General features: G+C 43.0%; 2 protein-coding genes across 11 annotated transcripts; one reads left to right on the top strand and one right to left on the bottom strand.

The window, feature by feature from the left end:
- Positions 1–10: 10 nt before the first annotated feature.
- On the top strand, positions 11–14,831 carry ROPN1L (rhophilin associated tail protein 1 like). Of its 9 annotated transcripts, none has more exons than XM_074545852.1 (8): positions 4,252–4,293; positions 5,321–5,350; positions 5,964–6,160; positions 6,266–6,415; positions 8,210–8,333; positions 8,505–8,666; positions 11,095–11,270; positions 11,737–11,878. In XM_074545852.1, exons 4-8 carry the CDS (start codon positions 6,285–6,287, stop codon positions 11,798–11,800), a joined length of 657 nt encoding a protein of 218 aa, XP_074401953.1. In that variant the 5' UTR covers positions 4,252–4,293; positions 5,321–5,350; positions 5,964–6,160; positions 6,266–6,284; the 3' UTR covers positions 11,801–11,878. The 9 variants fall into 9 exon arrangements, with proteins under 9 accessions (XP_074401978.1, XP_026647559.1, XP_074401958.1 ...); XM_074545864.1 differs by lacking the exon at positions 4,252–4,293 and adding an exon at positions 4,300–4,586; XM_074545857.1 differs by lacking the exons at positions 4,252–4,293; positions 5,964–6,160 and adding an exon at positions 678–881.
- On the bottom strand, positions 13,403–21,403 carry SNRNP48 (small nuclear ribonucleoprotein U11/U12 subunit 48). 2 transcript variants are annotated; one of them, XM_074545809.1, is made up of 9 exons: positions 21,276–21,403; positions 21,085–21,198; positions 20,913–20,973; positions 20,107–20,181; positions 17,559–17,747; positions 16,509–16,630; positions 15,958–16,073; positions 14,602–14,766; positions 13,403–13,683 (listed from the first exon to the last, which is right to left on the bottom strand). In XM_074545809.1, the coding sequence occupies exons 1-9, from the start codon at positions 21,333–21,335 to the stop codon at positions 13,644–13,646; spliced, it is 942 nt and encodes a 313-aa protein (XP_074401910.1). In that variant the 5' UTR covers positions 21,336–21,403; the 3' UTR covers positions 13,403–13,643. The 2 variants fall into 2 exon arrangements, with proteins under 2 accessions (XP_074401910.1, XP_074401917.1); XM_074545816.1 differs by having other exon boundaries at positions 14,602–14,763.
- Positions 21,404–25,883: the final 4,480 nt, after the last annotated feature.

Here is a 25,883-nt window from a genome sequence, read left to right as displayed (position 1 = left end):
AAGTGGGAAAGTGGGTGGGTGGGTGGAGGCACTCTTCCACCACAGTTTGTGTTGACCTTGATCTTGACTGGAGGGGTTGGAGGTGTGTACTGGCTCAATTGTGTCCCCTTTGTGTGTTGAGAATCTGATGCTGTTGTTAGTTCCACAAGCCTTCATCCAAGAACTGTCAGATGGCTCTGTAGCTATCTTGTGCATATTGAAAAAAGTTAATTGCAGCATAGCTTCGACTGTTTTTACACAGGTTATTTTATATTGATTAAAAATAGTTAAAACTCTGCATCTTTTCTGTCTGCCCCTTCTCTATTGAGTGAAGCCGAAGTTACTTGATTTTGTTTCTGAGGGCCCTTCAGTGCCTGTAACTGCTCTGTGTCAGTGACTTCCTCAGTAAGATGCCAACTCCAGCCTATTACAGTGCTCACATCACTTTTCTGCTGAGTGCATTAATTCTTTGCTTGCCTTCCCCTGTACTTGCGTAAAGGTCCTCATAAAAATCTTCACAGCAGCTGCGCTGTTCTGCAGAGAGCTCTGTAAAAAGCTTCACAAAGAAGCCTGTACCTCACAAGGCACAAATGACTGGGGTTTGATTGCCTGGCATGCTGATCAGCATCATTGTGCTTCCTTGGACGTCACTGTCCATTTTTCTACATCCACATTGGAAAGGTTTTGTGGTAAGATCAGTGTTCTTGTTCTGCTTGCCTTGGGAATAATGGCCATGGTACAGCCTGGGCAATGAGTGAAGCTCTTGGCAGAAATGATGATGCAAATAGTAGAAACATTAAACAAGGAATTGAATCTTGGTAGTGTTATGAAGTTCTGGGTGCAAAAGAAAAGAAGCTGTTTTCTGAAAAGAGATGAGGAAACAACTTTTATGAAGCATAATGGTAAGTTAGAGCTCTCTTACTGTGGCATTTCAGTTCTTAATTAGTAGCTGGAACTAAAGAATTGCATAGTTAACAGCATTTTTTAAAAACTGTGCATCTGGTTTTAATTTCTTCATTAAGAAGTAACCATAAATTGAGAAATCATATGCAGAAATCAAAGTTACTCAATAATGGAAAATTTTTAAAGATTGTATTTCTAGAGGTCAAATACCATTTCAAAATAAACTGAATGCTTTGAGTTCAGTGTAATACTGAGAGATGGAGCAATGGCAAAATTATTTCACAGCTCTGCATATCAGTTTTTCTGCTTATCTGCATACCTGCTATTATCTCTTACCTGTTGAGTACTGGCCAACACCAAAGCTGCAGAGGCATTTTCCCCTATATAAGGTGAAGTCAAACATCTGCAGGTGTCTACATCAGGCATGGGAAGAGTGGGTGGTATTTAACATTACTTGGCTTTCAAGGGCTGTTTGTGTTCCTGGAAAAGGACACTAGTTTTACTTATAATTCCTTGTTGCTTACAAAACCAGAGAACAGTGCAAAGCTCTTTTATTTATATTGGATAGAATTTCTGTATTAAAACCTAAATAGTGCAGAGCTGCACTGGTGTGCCACGTTCAGCAGATACAAATTGCCAAAGTGGCTTGCTAGGGTTAGGTAAGGAATGTGATGCATCTAAAAAATACTGCTGGATTAGAGTGGAGAGTCCATGGGATATTTTGACTAGTTGTTAGCAGGAGTCATGGAAGTAGGAAGCAGCAGAAATTCTAAGGTATGCTGCTTTATAGCAGCATTTCTGGCAGTGCTGCTATAAAGCAACAATTACATCCATGGTCTTTATATATATAAGGCTGTGTATTACACCGTGGGAGGAAATACTTCTAGGAAGCAGCATAAATTCATATAAAGAGAGTATTTACAAGAGCATGTAGTGACAGGACAAAGGGGAAGTGGCTTCAAACTGAAAGAGAGTAGGTTTAATTAGATGATAGGAAGACATTCTCTACTGTGAAGGGTGATGGGACACTGGAACAGGTTGCCCAGAAAAGATGTGGATGCCCCACCACTGGAAATGTGAAAGGCCAGGTTGGATGGAGCTCTGAGTAGTTTGGTGTAGTGTAAGTGCTTGTGCCTGTGGCAGGAGGGTTGGAACTAGGTGATTTCTAAGGTCCAAGCCAGGCCAGTCTATGATTCTATGAAAATACATTTCATTAAATACAGAACAAAATTTCCACCTACATGCTGCTGTTTCCCATAATACAGTGTGGCAGCTTTATGTATGATTTCACTGCACTGGACCAAATTGCTGGAAGAATTCAGAGTATGACATCTACTTTTGGAGCATTTTAAGGATAGTTTAGAGTGTGTGCAAGGACCACAGATGAGAGAGAATATGCATCTTGTTGTTAATCTGTTATCACTAGACACCTTTGAGAAACTGCACTGTGAGATTGGTTTAATTGAATTCTATTCTCTAAGTTCCTGAAGGATAATGTTTCCTTCATGTTTTTCTTGCTATAGTGTTTTTAAATGAGTAGATGCTTTAAAACAACTAAAGGATAGAAATGTATGTCATTATATGTCAGAAGTTTACTGTTTTCTTTAGTTACAGGAATCTGCAAAGTATTTTGAGGCCAAATAATTAGCCTGCAGCTTATGCTAAGTATTCCTGTTTTATGAAAGATTAAACAGTTGTTAAAATGTGTGCTTATTGCTTTCCAGAGCCCACCATTTTATCTTTGTCCTGCATGGCCTTATATGTTCATCAGCAGGGACATAATGTGGATTAAAAAGGCCTGGCTTCAAATAGGGTTGTGTGCTTCTGCTTGGCCTGTTTTGAGCATGCAGCACCCAAGTTTCATTTGAGCAATGGCTTGAGAAGGCTTTCTGAAGTGAATAATCCTATTACCAAGTTGATTTGAGTGCTCTGGCTGTGTAGAGTCCATTTTAGAAGGTACAGGAGGGGTATTGCTTTGTAACCAAGAGATGTGCTGGCATCTTTACAGAGGATGCCAGTCAGGTTACCTCTGATGCTGTTTTTATCTGCAGTGGAAAGAAGACTTTGTGGCAGAGAGGGCACTTTGGTTCCTCACATTCTGGAGCAGTGGGAGAGCCCACGCTGCCTCATGGTGTCAATTCGGACCAGCAGATGCTGAGAAGCTGCTGCCACTGGCTGTGCTCTCTCCATGGTGCCAGATTCTCAGTGGTGCTGCTATCCTGAATGTCCAGCACTGTGGAGCCTGACCAGCAGAGGTTGATTGTGGCTAAGCTGTCCTTGGAAGCAGCAGCTTCTAAGGGAATTTTTGGGGATACATTGTCCTGTCTCTTTTTCAGCTCACTCAACATTTCTTCACATTTCATCCATGCCAGGAAAGGAGGTGCAAGTATGCCAAAGGCAAGATAGACATGCCACCCTAACACTGCTCACCAAGTAGAGCATCCTTGTGGCCAGGGGACATGAAGGGGCCAACAGGCTACAGGGAACCCAGGCACCTGCAGGAATCAGCCTTCCCAGCCACGGGCTCTGCCAATTACATGGGGCTAAGATGTTCACAGAATCAATCAAGTTGGAAAAGATGTCTGAGAAAAACACCAGCCTAGACTGAACACCACCCTAGCACCTAGACCACGGCACAAAGTGCTTCATGGAGTCTTTCCTTAAACACCAGCTGGGATGGTGATTCTACCACCTCCCTGGATCAACCCTTCCACTGTCTAATCACCCCTTCTGTGAAGAAATTCTTCTTAATGTCCAACCTAAATGTCTTAATGTCCCCTGTCACAGCTTGAAGACTGTGCCCTCTTACTCTGTCACTGGTTGCTTGGGAGAAGATGCCAACCTTCACTTGCCTACAGCCTCCTTTCAAGCAGTTGTAGAGAGCAATAAGGTTACCCCTGAGACTCTTCTTCTCCAGGCTAAACAACCTACCTTCCCCAGCTGTTCCTCATAGGACTTGTGCTCCAGGCTCTTGTCCAGCTTTGTCACCTTTCCCTCCAGCACCCTCCAGTCCCTCCTTGAATTGAGAGGACACAGGATTCGAGGTGTAGTCTCAGCAGGGCCGTGTACAGGGGAAGAATCACTTCCCCCCATCCTGCTGGCAACACTACTGCTGTTACAGGCAGGATGCCGCGGGCCTTTTTGGCCACCTGGGCCCACTGCTGGCTCCTGTCCCGCCGCTGTATCCTCCAGCCGACTGCGCCCCACCCTGCAGGCTGCATCTGTGACTGTACGAAAGTAAAGCTCGTAACTTTACATTAAATATCCTCATCCATGGTTTGGGCCTTTTCCAAAGTTTGTACAAAGAGCGGGTGCCGCTGTTGCCCTTTAAAGCTCGCCGCCATTGCGTTTTGCCCCGCCCCGGCCGGTCCCTGCGCGTTGTCGGGGCAGCAGGGCCGCGGAGCGGGGCAGGTGAGGGGCTGTGTCCGGGCCTTGCCCGAGCGCCGGGCCGGCCTCCGCGGGGGTGTCCGGGGCTCTGGGGCCGTGGGCGGCCCTGGGGCTCCCTCCGGCCTGCAAGGGGCCGCTGGCCGCCGGCGGTGCCTCCCCGCAGCTCGGGGCGGACGGGCCGCGGGCAGCCGGGGCTGGGCCGGTCCCATCTGCGTGCGGACACGCCTTGGCCTTGTTTCCTGAACACCTGGGGCTGGCTTGGGTTGGCGGAAGGAAAAAAGTAGAACATTAGAGCTAACTAGAGGGAAGTGAAAGTGGTGAGCTGAGCTTTGTCTGTAGCGGGAGTAACCCATGGTGAAGGGGTGCAGAGGCTGCCTGACCTAGCTGTGCTTTTCTTTGACCATTAGGTGTGTATATATGTGCAGGAGGTTCCCTCTGGACATCAAGAGACCTTCTTTCCCTGTGAGGGTGACCGAGCACCGGCACAGGTTGCCCAGGGGAGTGCGGAGTCTCCATCCTTGGAGATTCTTGGAACACACCTGGACATGGATCTTTGGCACCCTGCTCATAGGTTGTGCAGGGGTTCAGAGCAGCTGACCTCCAAGAAGTCTCTGGCCACCTCTGCTATTCTGTGATTAATGGCTTACTGTAGAAAAGCAGCTCTTGCAATGCATTTTTTTTATGATTTTATTTTAATTCTTTTGTTTGATTACTTCCCAAGGGTACATGCACACACAGCTGTATTCCTTCCTCAGAGTTTTTCTGTTGTCCTGAAATCCTCAGCTTTTTTGCCTTCAGCTTCTGTTCCTTGGCTAGAGCTGTGTTTTTGAATCATTACTGAAAGTGCGTGACCAATGTGGTAATTAAATGTGCACTTTGAAGTCTGTTTCTGATGCAAATTGTCTGCATTGGAGTGATGAAGATGCTGTACCCTGTCTGCATTTCTCCATAAATAAAGCTCTAAGTATGGCTTGATCCTCAAAGGAGCCTTGAGCCACTGCGGTTCCATTGCTCTATCTCTGACTTTTAATTTTTTTCTTTTCCGCTACAGGAAAATTAATGTGAGAAAGCCACCTGCCAGGTACTCTTATCTTTAAAAAGTCTAAAGGGATAGAGGATTCTGTTACATAATTCCTGATTACTTTCTTAATGCTGTTGCTTTTACTGCTCCTCCTTTCTGCAAACAACTAACCATCTTAGGTTCTTGTTGCTAAATCAACTTAAGTATGCCATAGTTTATCCTGGAAATTATGAGAAGGGTTTCCCACTGAATGTGCTCCATTGCTATGGGAGAAGAACCATACAATAGCCTATCTCTGTCCCTTCTTTTGGATCCTGGGGAACAGGGTTCCTTGCAACAAATGAGTTAAATCCTGAATGAGACAGACACGCCTGTGGAGCTGGATGAACCAAGTGTGATATCTGCTTGCAGGACACATTAATATCTTGTTTGTCACTGTATTTGTTTGATGTAGAGTTTGTCACAAGCACATATTAGTAACTTTTTGCTACAGCATTTTTGAATACATAAACACAATACAGACTTGCTCATCTGCGTATTCTGGTATCTGTACAAAAATATCAAGATTTTCCTTGGCATGCAGTAGTGAGTTGTCAATGTAGATACCTTTCATGTTGGCATGTGTGGTGTGCCTTGTCTGGACTGCCCATTTTACAAATTTTTGTTGTGGTAGGTCTGAGGAGAAAAATCAGTTTAAAACTATCTGAAGTCACCTGTTAGAGCAGTAGTTCTCACCCATCTGTGATTGGTGCCCAAGCTGACGTGCTTTACTTGGTGTAGCCATAAAGTTTTTTAGAGCCTAGAGCCACACAGAGCTGTGTCTGTTTACCCTTTGAAGTCTGTCAGCACCCCAGAAGCCCTGGCTGTCAGGTAGGACAGGAGAAAATCTGGGGACAGGCACTATTCACTCCCATGTGCACACACAGCTTTTCATTCACATTCTGCATCTGTGAAATGCTGTTTTATTTCTTGCAGGTCCTTGTGACTGGGCACCATGCCTCTTCCAGAAACCATGTTCTGTGCTCAGCAGATCAAAATCCCCCCGGAGCTACCTGATATTCTGAAGCAATTTACTAAAGCTGCTATCAGGACTCAGCCTTTTGATGTTTTGCAGTGGGCAGCTGCGTAAGTATGGTGTTCACCTAACAACAGAGAGCTCTACATATGGACCCTCAAAACCTCACTCTCCTCTTTATTGTATAGTGGACACAGTTTTGAATATTGCGTCAGTATATACATTGCATATACACTTCTGTGTACTAATGCAGCATGTAAGCCTTTAAAAAATTTTATTTATTTTATTTATTTGCTGTTTCCTTGAGGTTTAGGGCTGGCTTACTTCTGAAATAGCTGGATTTCCTTACAGAAAAATGCATCTTAATTTGATTTTTGTTATTAGTTTTTCTATCTGAAAGACCAACTCTTTTTCCTTTTGGTTTGGTTTGGTTTGGTTTTTCTTCTTTCATCTGAGATTCAGTTCTTGGAATTTAAAGGAAAAAATTAGACATTAACTTTCTCATTCTTAAGCCTGGTTAGGATTCTCTTCTTTCTTTCTGGGAAAAGTGCCTGAAAAATTGCACCTTTAAAGTGATAATCGGCATAATAAATCTCTTGCCATAAAGTTGATTTAGATGTTTAAATGTTTCTCCTTTAACAGTTTGTTTCTTTTACCTCAGCTGCTCACTATAATTTTTTCCTGCCCTATGGTTTGTGTGGGCAAGCTCTTGAAAGGTGAGATGTTCTCAGCTGGGGGGATTGGAAAACGTCTGCACCGTGTGAGGGAAGGGAGGTTGTTAACACAGCCAGGCTGGAGTCCGGCTTGTCTGTTAGAAAGAAAATAATCTGAAGCTGAATTGTTACCGCTGCAGTGTTGGAGAAAGCCAGCAGGACCACCTTGAAATGGTGTGGCGTTTCTTAGGAATGTGTTGGAGGTGAGGTTACCTGTGTAGCTGGAGCCTGCTGGGACTGGGGCTGCGGGAGCAGGGACGGCCCCGAGCTCTGCCTGAGCCCTGCAGCAGCGCGGCTGCTGCGATCCTCCTGCTGCTGCTCCCATCGCAGCCCCTCTCTCTGGAGCATGCTCCCGACCTGGCAGAGCAAGATCCATCCCTGGGAGCCATGCAATGCAGAGCAAAGCTGTGGCTTCACACGTGCTGCTGCTGCTGTAGTGCTGGTGCCTGTGAATCATCAGATGAGGAACTGGATCTGGCTGAAAAATAGCCCGGGTGTTATCTGTGCATGCATACTGTGCATCTGTTTCTGTAGTCACTAATTCAGTTCTGGAGTGCTGCCTGCTGTATTTTAGCAGGTGTTTGCACAGCAGGGGATAGCCTGCACATGGACAGGGATGACCAGGACAGATGAGGCAGGACAGGTGGAGAAACTTGTACATTAGATGCACCTGAATAAAAACCGAGTTTTCCTTGCACAATTCAGTTTGTTGGCCAGTTAAGGCAGAGGCAGTTCTTAAGGTTGACAGCCTTATAATTAAAAGGATGTGCATCCCAGGCCCTTTGTGCTCTGCTCTTAAATTTTATTTTGTAGTGGACAGAAATAGCAGAAATACTGAGAAGAGAATTGCAATGTGAATAGGAAGATGTACATTTTGGGTAGTCCACAAGAGGAATGTTAAACAGATAAGTCCTCAGGTTCATCAACCAAAAGAACTGAATATAGCATGCACAAAATAAGTTAAATACCTCAAGAATTATTAGAGTGTCATGAAAAGGGGCAAGTAAAGTCTAAAGATTGTGGGTTTTGGGCACAGGAATATGGGAGTTGTGCATGTAGGCAACTTACCCGGTGCTGCTGCTCCTGTGGGGGAGCCTGCAGACTCTTACACTGAACTGTAAGAGAATTTACTTCTGTGCAGTTTGTAATGGCCATGGGCATTGAGGTGTGTCGCTCTTTCCATTCACTTAGGTATTTTTCAGCCTTATCTAAAGGTGAACCCCTTCCTGTGAAGGAGAGGCTCGAAATGCCATTAGCAACAGAGAAAAAAGATGCTGGTTTGACCCCAGGACTCCTTAAGGTCTTGCACAAACAGGTACAAGCTGTTCTTTATCGAATGCACAGTGCTATTAAGGAATGCTGATGTGTTGGGGATGGCTGGGGAGAGAGACTGTCAAGTATTTGAAGTATTTTGGGGAGACACTGTGTTCTTAAATTCGTTCTGGTTTCTGGAGTTCTTATTGTGGTACCATGATTTTGTTCAAAGCTTTCTTCCAAAGGCATGGTGGCCATTGCAGAACTGAGGGAAAAATGGAAGCATTTGGGCTTGCCAGAGGAGCAGCTGGAAGCTATCCTGCAGTTGGACAGTTTTGGCGAGGAGGTGGAGTGGATGAAGTTTCTGGCACTTGGGTGCAGCGTGCTTGGTGGGGTACGTTCACAGCAGCAGCCCTCATGTCCAAACACAAGGGGTTGCCTAGAATCCTTATGCAACATAGACCATAGAACACTTAATGCAGATGGATTTGGGGAATGGTGATTGCTTTTGCAGCAGCTGGTAAAGTGGCTTGAGTGTTTACTTCCCTTGTGAATCAGATTTTGGTCTGGGGAACTTAACCAGAAGAAGGATGGCTAAGTCCTCAGTTGAAGAGCAAGTGTGTCTACAGGGTGCTTGTCCTGTGTGAGAGAGGATGATGGAGGAATGATGCTGAATGGCATCTGTGTAAATGTCCATGAAGGAGAACTGAAGGGAGAAATTAAAGAAACAATTTTTAATTGATTGTGTAACCAATTAAATTTTCTCAGCAGCACCTAATATTACTACAGCTGCACTTAGTTCTTTTAATGTCAGTAATAAAATCTCAGTAGAGCATTTCAACAGAATGAAAGATTATAAAATGCATTAAGCTGATGTTCTTATAAAGTATAATACTTCTAATGATTTCTACAGTAGGGAAGAAGAGGTACTAAAAAGAAAATATATGTGAAATAAATTTTTGTGAATGTTGCAATATCTGGAAGGCCTGAATGTTAGCCTGGCCTGGCAATGCAACTGTGCAATTGTCTGTCTGTCTGTCTATCCATCTGTCTTTCCATCTGTCTGTCTTTATTTCAAATTTGTATTTCTTGATTCCAGTCTTCCTCCCAAAATGATCTTGTCATTCGGGCTCTTTTCTTCATTTAAAAATAGTAACAGCAACATTACTTATCTAAAAGACAACAACCCCTCTCTCCTGCAAAAAAAACCCAAATAAACCAAAACTAAAAATGGAGTCACAGGAACATCATTCTGATGGAGCTAGACAGACTAAATTTCACCATCTCGCCATCCTTTTGGATATTAAGTGAATTATGTGATTTCACTACTACATAATGAAACCTAGATCTCAGTTTCCTAAACCAGAGAGAAAGACATACACGAGAAACTGACATTCATTTTCTGCAGCTGTAAATTGTGTTCACAGTCAGACAGGGTCATGGTTGAGATACAAGAGTAGACAAATACGAACTTCTTAAGAGCACCAGTCTGAAGTATCCTTTTTGTAAAGCATCAATACATTTTTACAAAATCCTTTACAAAAGGAGAAATGACCACACGGGTAGCCTGTTAAATTGTCTTTCAAGGCTGGCAAAATGGATATGAATAACTTTGCTATGTTGGGAGAGAGACTGTGGCAGGTTGGGGTGGCAGGACCAGAAAGGACAGTAGAGGGGCAGCCAAATGCAAAATGTAGAGTTGGCCATCACAGAGTCAGCTGCTTCTCTTTTCCCTGAAAAGTCTTCCAGGGGAGAAGTTGCATTAAGTAAAACTGGTAAGGGATTATAAGATGACACTTCTCTGGCCTGTGTTCTAGATCTTAAACAGATAATTTATTTATTTTGAGTATTGCTATTCTACTGTTAGGAAATACTTTCTTTTTACATAGACGTTGCTTGCTTGTTAATAAGAATGTAAGAGTAAATTTTGAAAAAGTTGCAGTGAAAAATATTAAGACTTAGGTGGAAGAAAGCCTTTGTGGGTTTGGTTTTGTGCTTTTATATTTTGGATATATATGGTACATGTGGTTTTACCTGTTTGTTTCTTTAATGGCATCCAATCAGTCTTTGAATGAAACTCAATGCTGAAATTTTCAACAGTTTTCCCAGTATAGCTCAGCATGCACAGGGCACTGGATTGTCAACACCATATTAAAGGAAGTATTTTTTCAAAGTATATTTGGAACTAATGATTTCAGGCATGTTTTTTAAAGGTAACTTGGATGTTATTGACATTTGACTAAACTGAAATATTCTTTAAATGCCTTTGCCTCAGTGCTTTTTCTACTATCGATTAAAATGGAACTTGCATAGAGATTGGGGAAACAGTAAATATCAGCCAAAATATAATCTAAAAATTATGTAATATAATATCACAATAAAATTACCAAACCTATATTTATTTTCTGGGGGTTGTAAACTTATCTGTCTTAACTGCTGCTGAGAATTCATTTAGAGCCATTGAGGTAATATACACACACAAAAAGATCTTTTACTAGATACAGTGTGTTGGAGCTTTTACAGTAGCAGAACAGAGCAATTCAGCCCTAATGGAGAGAGAGCTCAGATGACCCTATGCAATCTTTAACCATCACAAGATTCTGGTATTTTTTACTCCTGCCTCTACTAGAAATACATTATTGTTTCCATCCTTGGGCCTGCACTAGAGAGTAAATTTGGGATTTAAAGCTAGGCAACGATGATAACGCCTTCATCTCATTTACCCTCCCTTTTAATGGTTTACAGTGTGGATTTTGCCATGATATGCAAGGATGTTCATGGCTCTGATACTTTTCCTTTCATTTCTTGCTGGAACCCTGCAGTCCTTACTGAGTTCAATGAAGCAGGCCTGTGAGATCCTAACAAGAGACCCAGAAGGTGGAGCAGCTCGAATTCCCTTCGAAACATTCTCGTTCCTTTATTTGTATTTGGCCAGTATTGATGGAGAGATATCAGAGACAGAAACTAATGCATTCCTTGAGGAAATTAAAGAAAAAGCGTAAGTAAAAATCTGTGCAAGGAATTTTAATGTATCAATTGCCTCTGGGTTCTCCAAAAGCCTTTAATTTCAGGTGAATAGTCCATTTTCTTTTGGGCATAGCCATGATGACAGGAGTAAGGATTGACTAAGATTGTATCAAAAATATACAGTTATTTTTTGTCAACTTCAGCGTTTATACACTGTTAAAAGATAAATTGTTATTTATCCATCTTTCTCTGAAATATTGAAGTCTCTGCAGGGTGGTACAATTTTCCCTGTAGGAAGCTATTATATACAGGCTTGTAACATCTGCATATTCCTGCTTCTGGAACCAGCAGCATTTTCTGGGCTGTTTCTTTGATTTAACAGATCATAAATCCCCTTTTTATTGCATTTCATATAGCCCTAAATTGTATCTTTACCAACACACTAGGATTTACCATGTGAAAGTGCCATTTAAAAATTTTGGTTTATTCCTTTTCAGGGACAAACACTCTGGCATGGTGCTGATCAGACATTTCCTGCCATACTCCTTCATATTTTATTGATCAACCTTACCAGCCCTACTCTTCAGCATGAGGTGAGAAGAAAAATAAAAGAAGGAATAAATAAGTTCAAGAAAGTAATTTGTGTTCAAAGTACCCTAATTTGCACATTTCAGAACAACATGATCCTCTTCTCTAGCGTTTCCTTTTCTTTGTCCTGCTTTTGAGATGGCCCTTCAGGGGATGTTCATTGAATAATACATGGTTATATTATTTTCCAGCCTCTCAGATACTGATGGCCACCCCTAGGGAGTGACCCCTTCACTCATTTGCTTATATTGAATTGAGCAAAAGTTGTTTTTTTTACCAAGCTTCCTACCTACATTTGATAACTGATTAAGTAAAACATGGAATTGAGTTAAGCCAGGGCAGATGTAACTGGAGCATTTCTCATTATGCTTCTGGTAGCTCTCACTTCATTTTGACTCTGGCACAAATACAGCTTGTCTGCCAGGACATGCTCTATTTAAACTGTTTTACCACGCCCTGCTGAAAGAACTTAATGAGAACCCTGTGGCTGAGCTGGTAGACAAAACCAATGCAAGGACTGCAGTGGTTCCATATTGTTTTCCCTCTAATTAGAAGCCTTTTAGAACTTAAATACCTTTTTTATTTTTGGATAAACTTGTCTAAATAAAGATGTTTTAAAATATATTTTGTTTTTTGACAGCTAAAGCTACTGCATTTGTCACATAGATGAGGAATACCTGACACAGAATTGTTTGGTTAGACTGCTGTAACAGGCAGGTATAAAGCCTACATCCATCCAAACTAGACCAAATATTTACTGACAGATAGTCACACTTAATTGCAGAAACAACTGAGATATGAAAGAGGATACTAGAGGCTGCACTAAAACTGGAAAGATTCCCTTTGACTGAGAAGGCCACAACCAGGAGCAACATGAAGTGCCCTTTCTTGGCACATTGAACAAACATAAGTATTTTAGGAAAGATGGATCTTGTTCTCTTATAGTTGTTTACTTTATTGAGGCAAGAAGCTTGGCTGATGGTGACTGACCTTGCTGAAGTAATTGTGTGAGGAATTAACAGAACACTACATCCTTAATATCTCCCTGCATGTTTTAAGTCTGTTTTAGCAACCTCTATCACAAACACATGTATGTTAGTCGACAGGATGGGAAGTCTTCCTAGTTAGTGCTGAAAGGAAATGTACCTGCTGTTTGAATATGGTCGTCAGCAATACTCCAAGTGTCCTTGGTACCTGCCCCGAGCTTCTGTGGAGAGCTACATTCTCATCACCTTTGCCAGATTCTATTGTTCTGAATTTTCTTTGCGCATGAGCTTGGGAACACTAACTTTTGTGTTATTGTCCATTTAACACCAGCTGCAGTTGAAGATGTTTTATCCTGTTGAGGAACTCTGAAATCTGCCCTCTGATACATGCTGTAAGTAGGCAGAGTCACCTAGAGGTAACAGTGTCAGGTAGGAGAGGGAGCTCTCTTCATGCATTTCCTGTTTGTAACTGATCTGGACTCCAGGGATTAGCTGTGTTCTATATCCACTACTTACAGGCCAGGAAGGCCAGTAAGTACAGCCCCTCATAAATTTTGTTCTTCAGCCTTGTCAGAATAACTCAAATACATGAGAGATCAATATAATTTATTAACAGATGTATAAATGTTACAGATTTACACATTATCTGAAATACACTGCTTCCATCCTGACAAACTGTAGCACTTTTTCGTCTCCAAGCAGCACAGGTATGATGCAACACCAATATTATGTGCACACCTTTACTGTCTTGGAAAAAACAGCAGTAACAATAGTTCTTGTAGAAGTTATGTTTTGAACAGCTGGCAAACAAAATCATCAGGTTCTTGTTCCTACTTTCTTCTTTTATGATTGTAATACTTGTCTTCATCCCTGAAACACAAACATAAACATTGAGTGGGCTGTTAGGCTCAGCATGAAAGTCTGAAGAGAAAAAACAACTTGGAAAATGGAAAGCTCTCATTAAATGTAGTCCTCTAAGGAGAGAAAGTAAACTGCTCTTAGACAGTTTATTTTCCATGCTGCTTTAATCAAGCCTTGTCATGCAGTGCCAGAGTGGCAATTAGTTGAGTATGAATGGCATCACGGTGTAATGAAGCCAGCTTTGAGACAAGCCATCATTGCCATCCCTGCAGTTATGTAATGCATTTACCCAAACACAAGGGGCAAGGCAGCATTTCTTCTGCACAACAGTCCCTATCATGTCTGCTCAAACACAGGTCCCACACACCTGTGCTCCTGCAGATGTAAATATCAACTTTGTTGATGGTATGATGGTTGATGGTATGTTGATGGTAAGCTGTGGCCTAGATTTATTTTCTTTTGCTAAATTGTATATCCAGATGTACTGAAGAGCAACAGCATTGTTTTGAAGCATCTAATGTGGAAAGGTTAATAATTCTATTTATTAAGGTCTAGAGCAAACTAGAGCAGAAATCATCATTAGACATGACAGGCACTTAGTTGTGGATGAGAAACATGCTGTCCCTTTAACCACACTGATCAAGGAGTAAAATCAACAGCTTGTTACAGTACTGTTGCAACCCTTCAAGCATGCTACGGAAAAGATGTGCCAGTAAATTCTGAAGTCTGGATCACAGTTTGTGATCTCACAGTATGTTCTGTTTAGTATTAGTAGCCTCATACCACTGACTTGTCATACTGCACATGAGGTTAGCCTAGCTTTTTAACTGGATGAGACATTCTCAACCTCTGCACTAAGTTCTCATAGAAAACGGCTACAGCCGCCTGATTGGGAAGCAGGAGTCAGCTGTCACTGTTTCTGCTCACCTCTCTCTTTTTCTCCGAGAGTCTCTGTCTTTGCCTCTCTCCCGACTCCTCCTCCGTTTACTGGGACTCCTGCTGGTGTCTCTCCTGTGTCTCGTGCACTCCGTGTCCTTGCTGCTTCCCCCTGACTGCCGCGAGTCCACCGAAGCTGACCGCCTGTCCTCCCTTCTGAAAACAAACTTAAGTGACTTCATCAATAAAAACAGTTTCACAGTCACTGCTTCCAGTACCAGTTTTGTAATATAGTGACATACCACTGATGTAAGACAGAAGACATATCTTTTATTAAGCCTATCTCTCTAAGAAATGCAATACCTCCCAAAAGAGGCCCAAAGTCCATGTGCACATCTCAGCACTCTAACCCAGTTATTTCCTATGAGCACTGCTCCTTAACACCTCTGCTTGTCAAACAGGAGGCAGTAGAAGGGGTTCACTTTGTTTTGCTTCAAATCTTTTAACTCTTCAAGCACCTGCCTTAAGCTGCAGCCTACAGCTGGAGAACCTAAGTCGTGATCTGACAGAATCACAGAATTGTTAGGGTTGGAAGGGACCTCTGGAGATCTTCTAATCCACTCCCCTTGCCAAGGCAGGGTCACCTAGAGCGGGTTAACACAGGAAGCTCTTCAGGTGGGTTTTGAATTTCTCTAGACAGGGAGACTCCAGGATCTCCCTGGGCAGACTGTTCCAGTGCTCTGCCACCCATTCATCTTCATTTTAATGCTGTCACTTTCTAGTGTGTTTCAAAAACATTCTCCTCTCAAAGACCTGCTGAAGAGGCACAAATAGGCAATCACTAGGTCATGACTCCATGTTTACTTCAGTGACAAACACGTGGAAGGGTGTGCAGTGTTGCTTGATACAGCAGAAATATGTATAGCTGCAACACCCTCCTAATTAGCACAGCAGCATTTGCAGGGATAAGAACTGTAAAGCCTCCCCATATTTACTATGTTATGGAAACCTTTACTCTGAGGTGTAATATATCTAGCACATGTCATGTGGTAGGGAAGGGTAAAAAATTGTGTACTTGTATTTCCAAGTGTCCTTCTGTACCCAGCTACAACATATATACACACATTTGGGCACAGAGAGAGCACTACTCATCCCCCAGCTCCACCAGAAACTAGCTGTTCAGCTGAATCACTTGCAACTAACCTACTTACCTCTGAAAGAAAGATACTTATTAATTTTTCTCCATCCTCCATGCAGGCAGAGTTTCTCAAGCAAGACTTAATAGAATTAGTATAAAATAAACCGTGCATATGACTCAAATAATGTTGATATGTGCTATTAGAAGAAGGTGGTAAGATAAAATTACAATCTGCTTCATGCCTGAAGAAGCTGTCAGCTGTGGCATACCTTCCTGAAGACTTTGACTTCCCTCCTTCACATATGTCTGAATTATCCAACCTGTTCTCCTCCTGCCACTGATTGCTGAGTTCTTCCATATGCACACCAATCACATCCCGAATCACCTGGAGATTAAGATATATTAAAAACAAACATGTCCTGGTAGTGCCTGAACTAGCACTAAACAAACTGTAAACATCTCAAAAAAAACCCCCAACCTCACAAAAATCTCCCCCAAACCCTGTACATCAGATGTTTGAATGGAAAGTCTTATTTGCAGAAAAATGTTTCAGCATAAATTTAAATAGCACCATTCTATGATAGTGAGCTATATCTTGCTGGCAATTTCACATTCAAACCTCAGCAGTCAGAAATGTTCATTATTTGTAACTTGCTGCAACAAACCAAAACCATTCCTCTACAGTTTGCAACAATAACAAAGCAGGATACAAGAAGCAGAGAAAGACCCATTATTTGTCTTTGAAAGCATATGTACTTGTTTATGCTGATATATAATAAGGACTTTTGTGCAAAAAAAGCCTTTTTTTTCCCCATCTCACCTCAGTGTAGGACTTCTTTGTTATGTGAACATTCTTAGCTCTGTATGACTGCCGCCGCCTTTTGTAATCTCGCATTTCAGCCAGAATTTCAAGATGGGACTTTGGACCTTTCTGACTATCATCTAGCAAAAAATTGGGAGTAAAACAAATGGTCATTAGCAGGATGTGAGCACCTGCAGGTGTGCAGGCCTCGTACATTCAGAAACATAAAATAATTGTGCTCTTTCTCAAGTTCCTCCTGTATTTAGTAACTATGGTGAATTTATCTCAAGCTTCTCCTCCAACCTTCTTGCTGGCTGCTTACACACAAGTAAAAAGCCACCAAGCAAACGCTGTTGTGTGATCTCAGTCTCCAAACTGTGATCCACGCCAATATACAGGCTTGTGATTTGGTCAAACACCTTCTAAATACAAATCATGTTTTCAAAGCTAGTATTACACAAAGACACAGAATGAGAAAGCCAGATTCTGTAAAAAAGTTACTTGCATAGATGCCAAGCACTGTCACACCTCCTAGGCACAGCAGGGCCTGCAGGGTGACACAGATGCTTTTGCTGCACTTGGAAGTTACAAACTGGCATGACTCAACAGGGATGAGAGGTTCCAGAACAACACCAAAGTATGTTTGCTCAAGAGCTCCACCTGGATGACTCCCAACCTCTCCTGTTCAGCTTTTACTGTTAAGCAATCTTTAATCTCATCACGTCTTACAGCAAATAACTGTTCCAGGCTGCACAGCACAGTGGCACTATTAGGCAACCTGGAGACAGCTGCAGCAAAGACAGAAGATCCATCCACTGAGATACCCATAATACATGTGCAAAAGGCAGAGCACTGAGATTTTCCAAGAAGGTAAACATCATAAAGGACAACAAACTAGCATTTTCTGATCCCGGATCTTTGTTGCAGCTTTTAAGAACAGTATGCTCTCCACAAAAAAAACCCCAAAAAAACCCACAATCAATTCTGTTTGGCTATCAACAAAACTCATGTAACTGGACAAAGTGAAAGTTCTGAGCCATAAATTCAACAATAGATCATTCTTCAAACCTTGGGTGATTTTTGCTGCTAAATCCACAAAGAGATCACTGTCATTTTCCGTAATCTGGGATCTGGACCTCTGTTTCTTTGTCTCCTCAACAACGTAATCGTAAAGGGCAAGGCGGTCAGCTTGGGTCAGGTCACAGGTGAAACGCTTGTGGTTTTGAGGAACTTCTATGGGCAGTAATGAGTAAGAACCTGGAGGTTGGACAGAGAGCTGTTACTTGTAAAGCAGCATAATTATACAGGAAAATAGCAAGAAGCTCAAGAAACAAACAATGCAATGACTCCCAGGCTGTTTTCATCCTTCCTCTATGTATCTGTAAGAAGTTTCAACTTTCTTAATTTGAAAAGATGAAAACTGCTCAAAGATCCCTCCCAAGCCCCCCTCAGGCTGTAAAACCCCTCTTGATTGCTTACACAGATACAGTTTTCATATGCCACAAAGGAATCATACAAGATTAGATCAAAGCAACCTCTGTAATTTCCCATGAGTTTCAGCTCTTGGCTTACAAGCTAAATCAAGAGAGGCTGCAGCTCTATCTTGTGGGTTTATCTTACTCCTAAAATGTTACATAAAGTGCTAGCTGCAAAATACCTGTTCTGCCAACAGGAATGAAAGGTTCTAGGAGACTAGATAACCAAGCACTGTGAAAATGAGTCTCACTCACACTGCCACCTTCTCTACAGAGCTTTTATAAGAGACTGACACAGGAATTTATAGCTGAAAGGACTACAAAGGCACTTTCAAAGTGCTCCAGATCAGATAACTGACTTAAAGCTATGGAAACAAACACTCTGCCTGAACACTCTTCTTTCCCATCCCCCAGTTAAAACACACATGCCTCCAAACAAACGAATCCATTCTCAATCCATTGCAACAGCAGTTAAGCGACTTCCACAAAGATACAGGATGCAATCCTCTAGGACATTGTCAGAAAAACACCATTTGAGTCAAAAACTTTCAGTTTTCCTGCAACCATTTATCTGACCTCCATAATCCTGCCTCCTCCAACACAATCCCACACATCTCCAGGCAGACAGCAGAGCCAACACATAAGAAGGATGTATGCAACAACAGCAAACCTAGAACTTTTCCAGATTATTCAGCTCTTAATGGAAGCTGGGCAATCTTTCACATCCTACTATTACTAAAGACACTAAAAAAGAGGAAGAGAAACCACGGTAACCTCTACAAACAAACCTAAAATACAAGATTTCAGCATTACTGTACTTGGAACCTAAATCAGAACTGTTTTAACATGAACAAATGAATTTAAACACAAAAACTAGAAGTCTCTTTTTAAAATGCACTGTTTTACAGGTCACAGAAGTCCATAAAAATTCACTGATAATTACATGCTTGTGATTTTAGAAGAATTACACAACTTGTGATTGAGACAAATTTTTGTTTTCAACAATGTAGCTATATTCTAAATATGGTTACAATTGAAAAAAAGGAAAACAAATAAAGAAAATCTCTTCCTTTGAGACAGTAAGTCAAAAGGAAATTTACAATGAAAAATTATTTTTCATTTGTTTCTGTTGCCAAAGACTTTAAATTGAACAAACAAGTAGGTAAATCTTACAACAGGCCAAGCTGTCACAATGAGAACCACCAATCCAGTTTCAGTGTTATCCTCAGGGAAAGGCAAGCTTGCAGGGCAATTTGGGCAGTGAACACTGGCATCTAGTGGCTCACTGGTGCACCTTTGCATTGAACCACTCCACAAAGGGTTTATCTGCTGCTTCTCTGCTTGGATGTGGTTGTGTCAAATTAATGAGTTCCCACTTCCCTTCAGAGGAAATGCACCTGGCATGCTCAAAGCACTGTGCTCATCCCAGGACTTTCCCTTTCCAAGAAACTGTCCATTAAGCCTCTATTTGCTATGCCAGAGAAACAAAGAAACCACGAAAACCTGTCCAAGCAAGTGCAGCTGTATTTCACTATCAGAAAAGTTTCAGTGTTACTTTTCCTTCTGCCTATATATGTTTAACAAACCAAAGTCTACAGAGAGCAAATGTTCTTTCAGGTGGTGCAGTAATTTCTCAACCATACACTAAATCTCAACAGATTCCACAGGGAGCCCTATTTTTCTGCTTGATCTAAATCTGAACCTTTAAAGACTCCATCCTAGCCTGGTCCCCTGTCTGGTCACAAAACCCAGTGAAAAATGAAATGTAAAGGAATTAGTGAGCCTGGAGCAGTGACAAAGGACAACATCACATTTGCAAATGTGCCAACACAGTTCTTATGCAAATTCTTAGTTCAGTCTTGAAACAGTCCAACATAGTAACCAGCTTGTTGGTTGGGTTTTTCAGTCCTGAAGACAATAAGAGATACAGGCACAACAAACTCAAAGTCTCTCATCTAGTTGCCCCAAGTGTAGAAACTAATCATGCTCCAAGATATGCAGGGGAAGGAATATTAAAAATAAATGAAGTGAAATTCCTCACAGCAGTTTTCAGTGGAATGAAGGAAGCAGCAAGGAGGGAGACAAGGGCAACTCTCCACAGGAGGCTGATGAAATCACATCAGTATCTGCTTGCTCCTTACCTTCACTGTAGCCTGCACCTTCCTTCACACTTTGGGCTCTAGCCTGCTTAACAATGTGAAACTGTAGGTCTTTATCTGCAGGCAGAGAAGAAAATAAAATCATACCACTTTTACATCAAGTTCTTGAGTACTTGATTGGGTTACTCTTTATTCCTCAGCCTCTATTATGACACTTATGGTATGGTACAAAACATCATAGTTTCGTTCATTTGAACTAAAAATGTAATTTTCATCTATTACATATTTGAAATAAGGGGAGATAATTAAGGAAAAAAAATTATTTCTGGAGTTACAAGGATACGGAAAAAGAAATGTATGTATATTGCTCTCTGTACCATTGCTTTATCTCCAAATTCTACAGACAGCCTCCCCACCTTCTAAGTATTCATTAATACACTTTCTGCATTTGATGCAAGAGTGAGGACTGAGAACACAGGAAGAAACTCCTAAGAGAACAAAACACATCCTCCTTGGATTTTAAGACGAAAATATAAAAGTGATCTACAGAGCAGAATTACAGAATGATAGAAGCATAAAAACGGTAAATTAGGGCAAATTGCAAATTACAATTTGAGAAAACTAACGTACTGATTGAAACAGTCAAGACTTTCAGTAGGTCTTGGGGAGTTTTCAGCTGCCAAGGCAGCGGGGTTGTGCCACAGTGAGGACCCGGCCTCCTTACTCCCACATCTCGGTCCTTCCCCGGGATCTCCCCACGGCCCCTCATGCCCTGCACTCCCCGAGGGTCCCTCCTCAGCCCAGCCGCGTGTGCGGCCCCGTCCGGCGGAGCCCCCGCTGCCGCTCACCCATGGCGATGCTGGGAACCTTCAGGTTTCCGTAGAAAAAGCTGGAGTCGTACATCTCGGCCTGCCGGACCAAAGGGCTCGGTCAAAGCCCGGCCCGGGGCCGCCGAGCGGCGCTGGCAGCCCAGGCCAGCAGCCCCATTCCCGAGCCCCGCTTCCCGAGCCGCGCTCCCACCTCCTCCTCGGCGGAGTATCCCATCCTGCGGAGCCGGCAGGACGCCGCGTGCCTCTCCAGCGACGCGCGGGGGACACGGTGATGGACATCGTAGGGGCACAGCACCCACTCCACCTGCGAGGGGACACGGGTGGGTCAGCCCCGGCCCGCCGGCCCCGCCGCCCTGTCCCGCGCAGCCCCCGCCGCCTCACCGGGTCCCCGCCGAACCACACAGCGCTGCGAGCCGCCATGGCTGCAACGGGCGCCGCCATTACCGTGCCGCGCGGCCCCGTGACCGAGAGGGGCGGCCCCGGCACCGCCTTCGCTGAGGGCGCCCCCGCCTCCGAGGGGCGGCACCCGGTCTGCAGGGGGTGCGGAGGGATCTGAGTCAAGCTTTGCCTTCTAGTTTTTAAAATTAGTGTCCGGTAGCTGGACAGTTACGATTAATCAGTTGCATTGTGAGCATCGGATGCTTGGTTAGTGTGAAAAATGCGTATTTTATGATTGGCTTTTCGCAAATATTAAATTGAATATTATACGTGTTGTGTTAGAAAGTAATGCTGTATTCATTCTCTTAAGTAGTGTGTTAAATATAGTTTTGGGTTATAAAAAACGTTAAAATAGAAACTATGCTATGTAGGATACTTTTTTTAAAGAAAGGACTTGCAGCGAGATAGCAGCCACAGGACACCTAAATCTTTCTGAGAAACAGAATTTATTGCCCTCTAATCGGAAGAAACGAACTTCTTCCCGCCTCGAAGGCGCTGTCAGGATTCAGAGGAAGAAGTTGACGATGACCAGACAGACTCCTGTGTTTGAATGGAATTTATGCATCATGTATGAAGTGTATGAATATGCAACAGCCTATTGTTTTTAAGGGTTAATCCTTTGTTAAGAGGTGTCCTTTTTCGGGCTCATGCTGCCTAGAAAAAGCTACCCGGACATCCGTAACTCTTTGTCTTTATTGTCTCGTATTGTCCTAATTCAAATTGTCCAAATTATTATTACTCTAATTGTATTACTATTTTTATAATAATTTTATTACTATTAAACTTTAAAAAAAAAAAAAAAAAAAAAAAAAACCCCCAAAACCAAGTGATTGGCGTTTTTCACAGTTAGAATTTTAAGGAGTAGGGAAGACAATCCCAAGTCGGATGGACTTGGGAGAGAGGCAGCAGGAGCAAAGTGAGGGGGCTGAGCAGTAACCGGAGACTGTAATCCCGGCAGTGGGCGATCGCGACCTCCGACTCACTGGCCGCCTACTCAGGACGGTTCAGATGGAGGGCAGCACCGCGCCGCGGACTGATTAGCATGAGCAGCGAGAGACACAGCCAGCAGATGGCCGTTGAGTAGCAATGAACACAAAAGTTACGTAATTTGCAACCAATGACTGCTGATGCCCCTGCTTGCTGAAATGTGTAAGCAGCGTGAAGTTCCGGCGCTCGGCAAGGCAGCGGCGTGCGGGTCACTCCCAGCTGACTGCCTGGCGAGACGGGAGCAAGCACCGGGAATGCCGCGGTGCCTCAGGGCCACGGGCGCCGCCTGCCGGCGGGAGGCCGCGGGAACACCCCCGCCGAGCCCTGTCCCGGGGGACAGCGGGCTTTGCCTTCCCTGCACAGGCCGGGGTGCCCGCCCGCCTCATGAGGGCTGCTCGCCTGGGCCCCCAGAGCCGCCAAAGCGCTCCCGTGATCGTGACGGGGCAGGGGGAACATCAGCTCCCCTGTCGCCATCCAGGCCCTGAGGCCCGATTCTCCATGTGAGATTCCCTCATGTGACAAACACCAATCAGTTGTTGTTTTTTGGTTTTTTTTTTAATTTTAAAAGTTTAATAGTAATAAAATGGTTATAAACATAGTAATACAATTAGAGTAATAGTAATTTGGACAATTTGAATTAGGACAATATGAGACAATAGAGACAAAGAATTACGGATGTGCGGGTAGCTTTTTCTGGACAGCATGAGCCCGAAAAAGGACACCCGTTAACAAAGGATTAACCCTTAAAAACAATAGGCTGTTGCATATTCATACACCTCATACATGATGCATAAATTCCATTCAAATACAGGATTCTGCCTGGTCATCGTCAACTTCTTCCTCTGAATCCTGATAGGGCCTTCAAGGCGGGAAGAAGTTCGTTTCTTCCGATAAGAGGGCAATAAATTCTTTTTCTCTGAAAGATTTAGGTGTCCTATGACTGCTATCTCGCTGCAAGTCCTTTCTTTAAAAAAAGTATCCTACATAGCATAGTTTCTATTCTAACATTTTTTTATAACCCAAAACTATATTTAACACACTACTTAAGAGAATGAATACAGCATTACTTTCTAACACAACACATATAATAATAATTTTAATATTTGCGAAAAGCCAATCATAAAATACGCATTTTTCTCAGAGCACGAGGAATGTGCTGCGGCATGACAGCAGGCCCTCCAGCAGGCCACAGCCAAAGGACCATGAGAGGATCCCCAAGCAGCAGGACATGCAGTGCGGAACCAGGATGGGTTTGTGTCCCTGTGGAGCACAGGGGTGTTGTCAGTGCAGGAGCAGCTGCATGGCTGCACAGGGATACCCCAGGGTCCTGCCCAGTACTTGGCCTTAATTCTGAGAGCATTTCGCTGAGGGAGCAATAGGGCTCGATCAGACTGTAAGGCAGGATGAGGAAAGAAGGACTATCTTAAGGGATAGATTTCACATGATTGACATCTGTGCTTGCCTATTTGCTGTCTCTGAAAAGCACACGACTGGATGGAAGAGCGGGTCTATCAAGGCAGGGTGGGGGAGAGGCAGCATGACAGATGCAGCTGCCAGAATGACTTCTGTACATCTGCTTTTCGTTAGCAGATTACAGCCCTTCCCTGCACAGTGAATTTGAGACTCAGCTGGGATTTTAGTCCTCTGAGAGATTTGGTGCCTCTAACTACATTTGCCTGGGGATCTTTGACATCACATGATATAGAATACTTGTTGTGAAGACTCTTCCCAGCTGCACTTGCATTTTCATGCATGCTGTGCTGCAGTACACTCTCTAGCATTAACACATTTTATCAAAAGAGGACTGAGAAAAGCTGTGCAAAACTGTTTTGACCATCTCCACTGGAAAAAAAAATATTCAAAATTATGAAAGTCAAATTCAACAAAGTATCCAAGCAGATTTGTTTTAAGACTAAAGATTAAACAAAAAATTGATTTTGTTTGTTTATAAATTAAATTGATAAGAATTAGGGTAGATGTTTTGTTCAGCTAAACAACAACATTTTGAATTATTCAAAATTATCTTAGGGGCTTCTTTTCCTCTAAAAAACCCCAGTTCCTGTTATCATGAAACAATTGTGGCTACAGACTTTCCAGGAGCAAACTGACTGGATGGGAGAAAAAGATCATCAGCTTACAAAAGTTCATAGCACCACTTTTCCTTCCAGGCAAAATCACACTTAGGTTGGCTTCCCATCAAGCACAGAGTGGGATTGTCACAGTCTTCCAGCTAAAACTCTTCCCCAGCTGTTGTCTCCAGTCTGTGACACACCCTCTTCTCCTGCACCCAGCACTGTGCTGCTGCTGCCCAACAGTGCTGTGACTTTGTCATCAAACATTAACACGTGGTTAATAATGTAAGCTTAACACTTTCAGTGTCATGGTCCCTTCTGAGAAAGAGAGAGGAAAGTGCACAGCTGCATTTCCCCAAGCAGGAATGCTGCCTCTCTGCAGCATCTTGCAGCAGGGGTGCTTGAGGACGGTGCAGCGCCTTTGCAGAGCTGCAATTCATGGCAAGGAGTGTAGTACTTTTGTAGGTGCTCTTTCTGGACAGCACTGATCTATGGAGAAAGGCTCTGTGGAAACCATCCCCAAATATCCTCAGAGTGCAGCAGAACAGTCCTAAACTGCTGGACAAGCAGAAGGTACAATAGGGAATTGGTGCATACATGAAGCCAACATAAAAACCATACAGCACATCTGGAGAACTCCTTAATGTACCACCTTGTGCCTTCCTTCAGATGGAATTTATACTGCCAGATACTCCAGCTGTTGGCACATCAGGAACCACCTAGTTTAGGATCATACCCTGGGGCACAAAGCTTAACATAGGTTGAATGATCCCAAGGCAACAAAGTCACTTGGTACCTCCAAGAGTGCCAGGTTGAAACCACACTGAAATCACACTGCTCTTAAGGTCCAAACCTTCCTAATGGATATGCAGGAGGAGTGGGAGGCTCCTCCTGAGCAGCAAACCTCTTCCCCACACAGCTGACACAGGGAGGAGCATCCCATGGCTTGTGTTAGATTTTTCCTCCACTACTAAAAGAACCTTGCAGACTTTCTGCAGTCAGGTATTTATTTAGAATTATACTGAATTTTTCTCTAACATGAAAGAAAGATATTTTTCATGTTTAGCATTCCTTCTATTCCTTAGATTCAAAGCACTACTTAACAGTTTGATTGTGTTCACTGTTACCCCTAGAAACAAGGGAAAAAATGTGAAAGCTCAATTATTAATTTTTTAAAACATGCTTTGGGTAAAGAGAAATAAAACAAGCTTTGTAACAGTTTTCTCAATCCTTACCACATTCGGCATGCACATTTCTGGATGGGAAAAGGGCCATGGAGCCAGGCAAAACAAGCTGTAGGATGAATAGAAACCTCATGGGACCTCCCAGAAGCCAAAATGGAAGCAGCCTGGCTTGTGGGCCCAGACAGCCCATGCAGGCCTGGGAGATAGAAAAGACAGCTCCTGACCTCCAACTGTGACAGATTTTTGCTGGTTCCAGCCCAACATGCTTGGCAAATCTACAACAAGATCTGTGCATCTTTGTGAAGGAT

The sequence above is a fragment of the Zonotrichia albicollis genome, chromosome 1 (genome assembly GCF_047830755.1).
Source record: "Zonotrichia albicollis isolate bZonAlb1 chromosome 1, bZonAlb1.hap1, whole genome shotgun sequence".
Taxonomy (NCBI): Eukaryota; Metazoa; Chordata; class Aves; order Passeriformes; family Passerellidae; genus Zonotrichia; species Zonotrichia albicollis.
This window is presented reverse-complemented; position numbering and strand designations above follow the sequence as displayed.

Excerpts from the sequence above, each read along its gene's own strand:
- ROPN1L (XM_074545828.1), top strand. The coding sequence starts at position 6,285 with ATGCCTCTTCCAGAAACCATGTTCTGTGCTCAGCAGATCAAAATCCCC. Across the intron at positions 8,334-8,504 it reads TTAAGGTCTTGCACAAACAG|CTTTCTTCCAAAGGCATGGT; the intron begins GTACAAGCTGTT and ends TTTTGTTCAAAG. Across the intron at positions 8,667-11,094 it reads GGTGCAGCGTGCTTGGTGGG|TCCTTACTGAGTTCAATGAA; the intron begins GTACGTTCACAG and ends GGAACCCTGCAG.
- SNRNP48 (XM_074545809.1), bottom strand. The coding sequence starts at position 21,335 with ATGGCGGCGCCCGTTGCAGCCATGGCGGCTCGCAGCGCTGTGTGGTTC. Across the intron at positions 16,074-16,508 it reads CAAAGAAGTCCTACACTGAG|GTGATTCGGGATGTGATTGG; the intron begins GTGAGATGGGGA and ends CTTAATCTCCAG. Across the intron at positions 14,767-15,957 it reads AAGTCAAAGTCTTCAGGAAG|AAGGGAGGACAGGCGGTCAG; the intron begins GTATGCCACAGC and ends GTTTGTTTTCAG.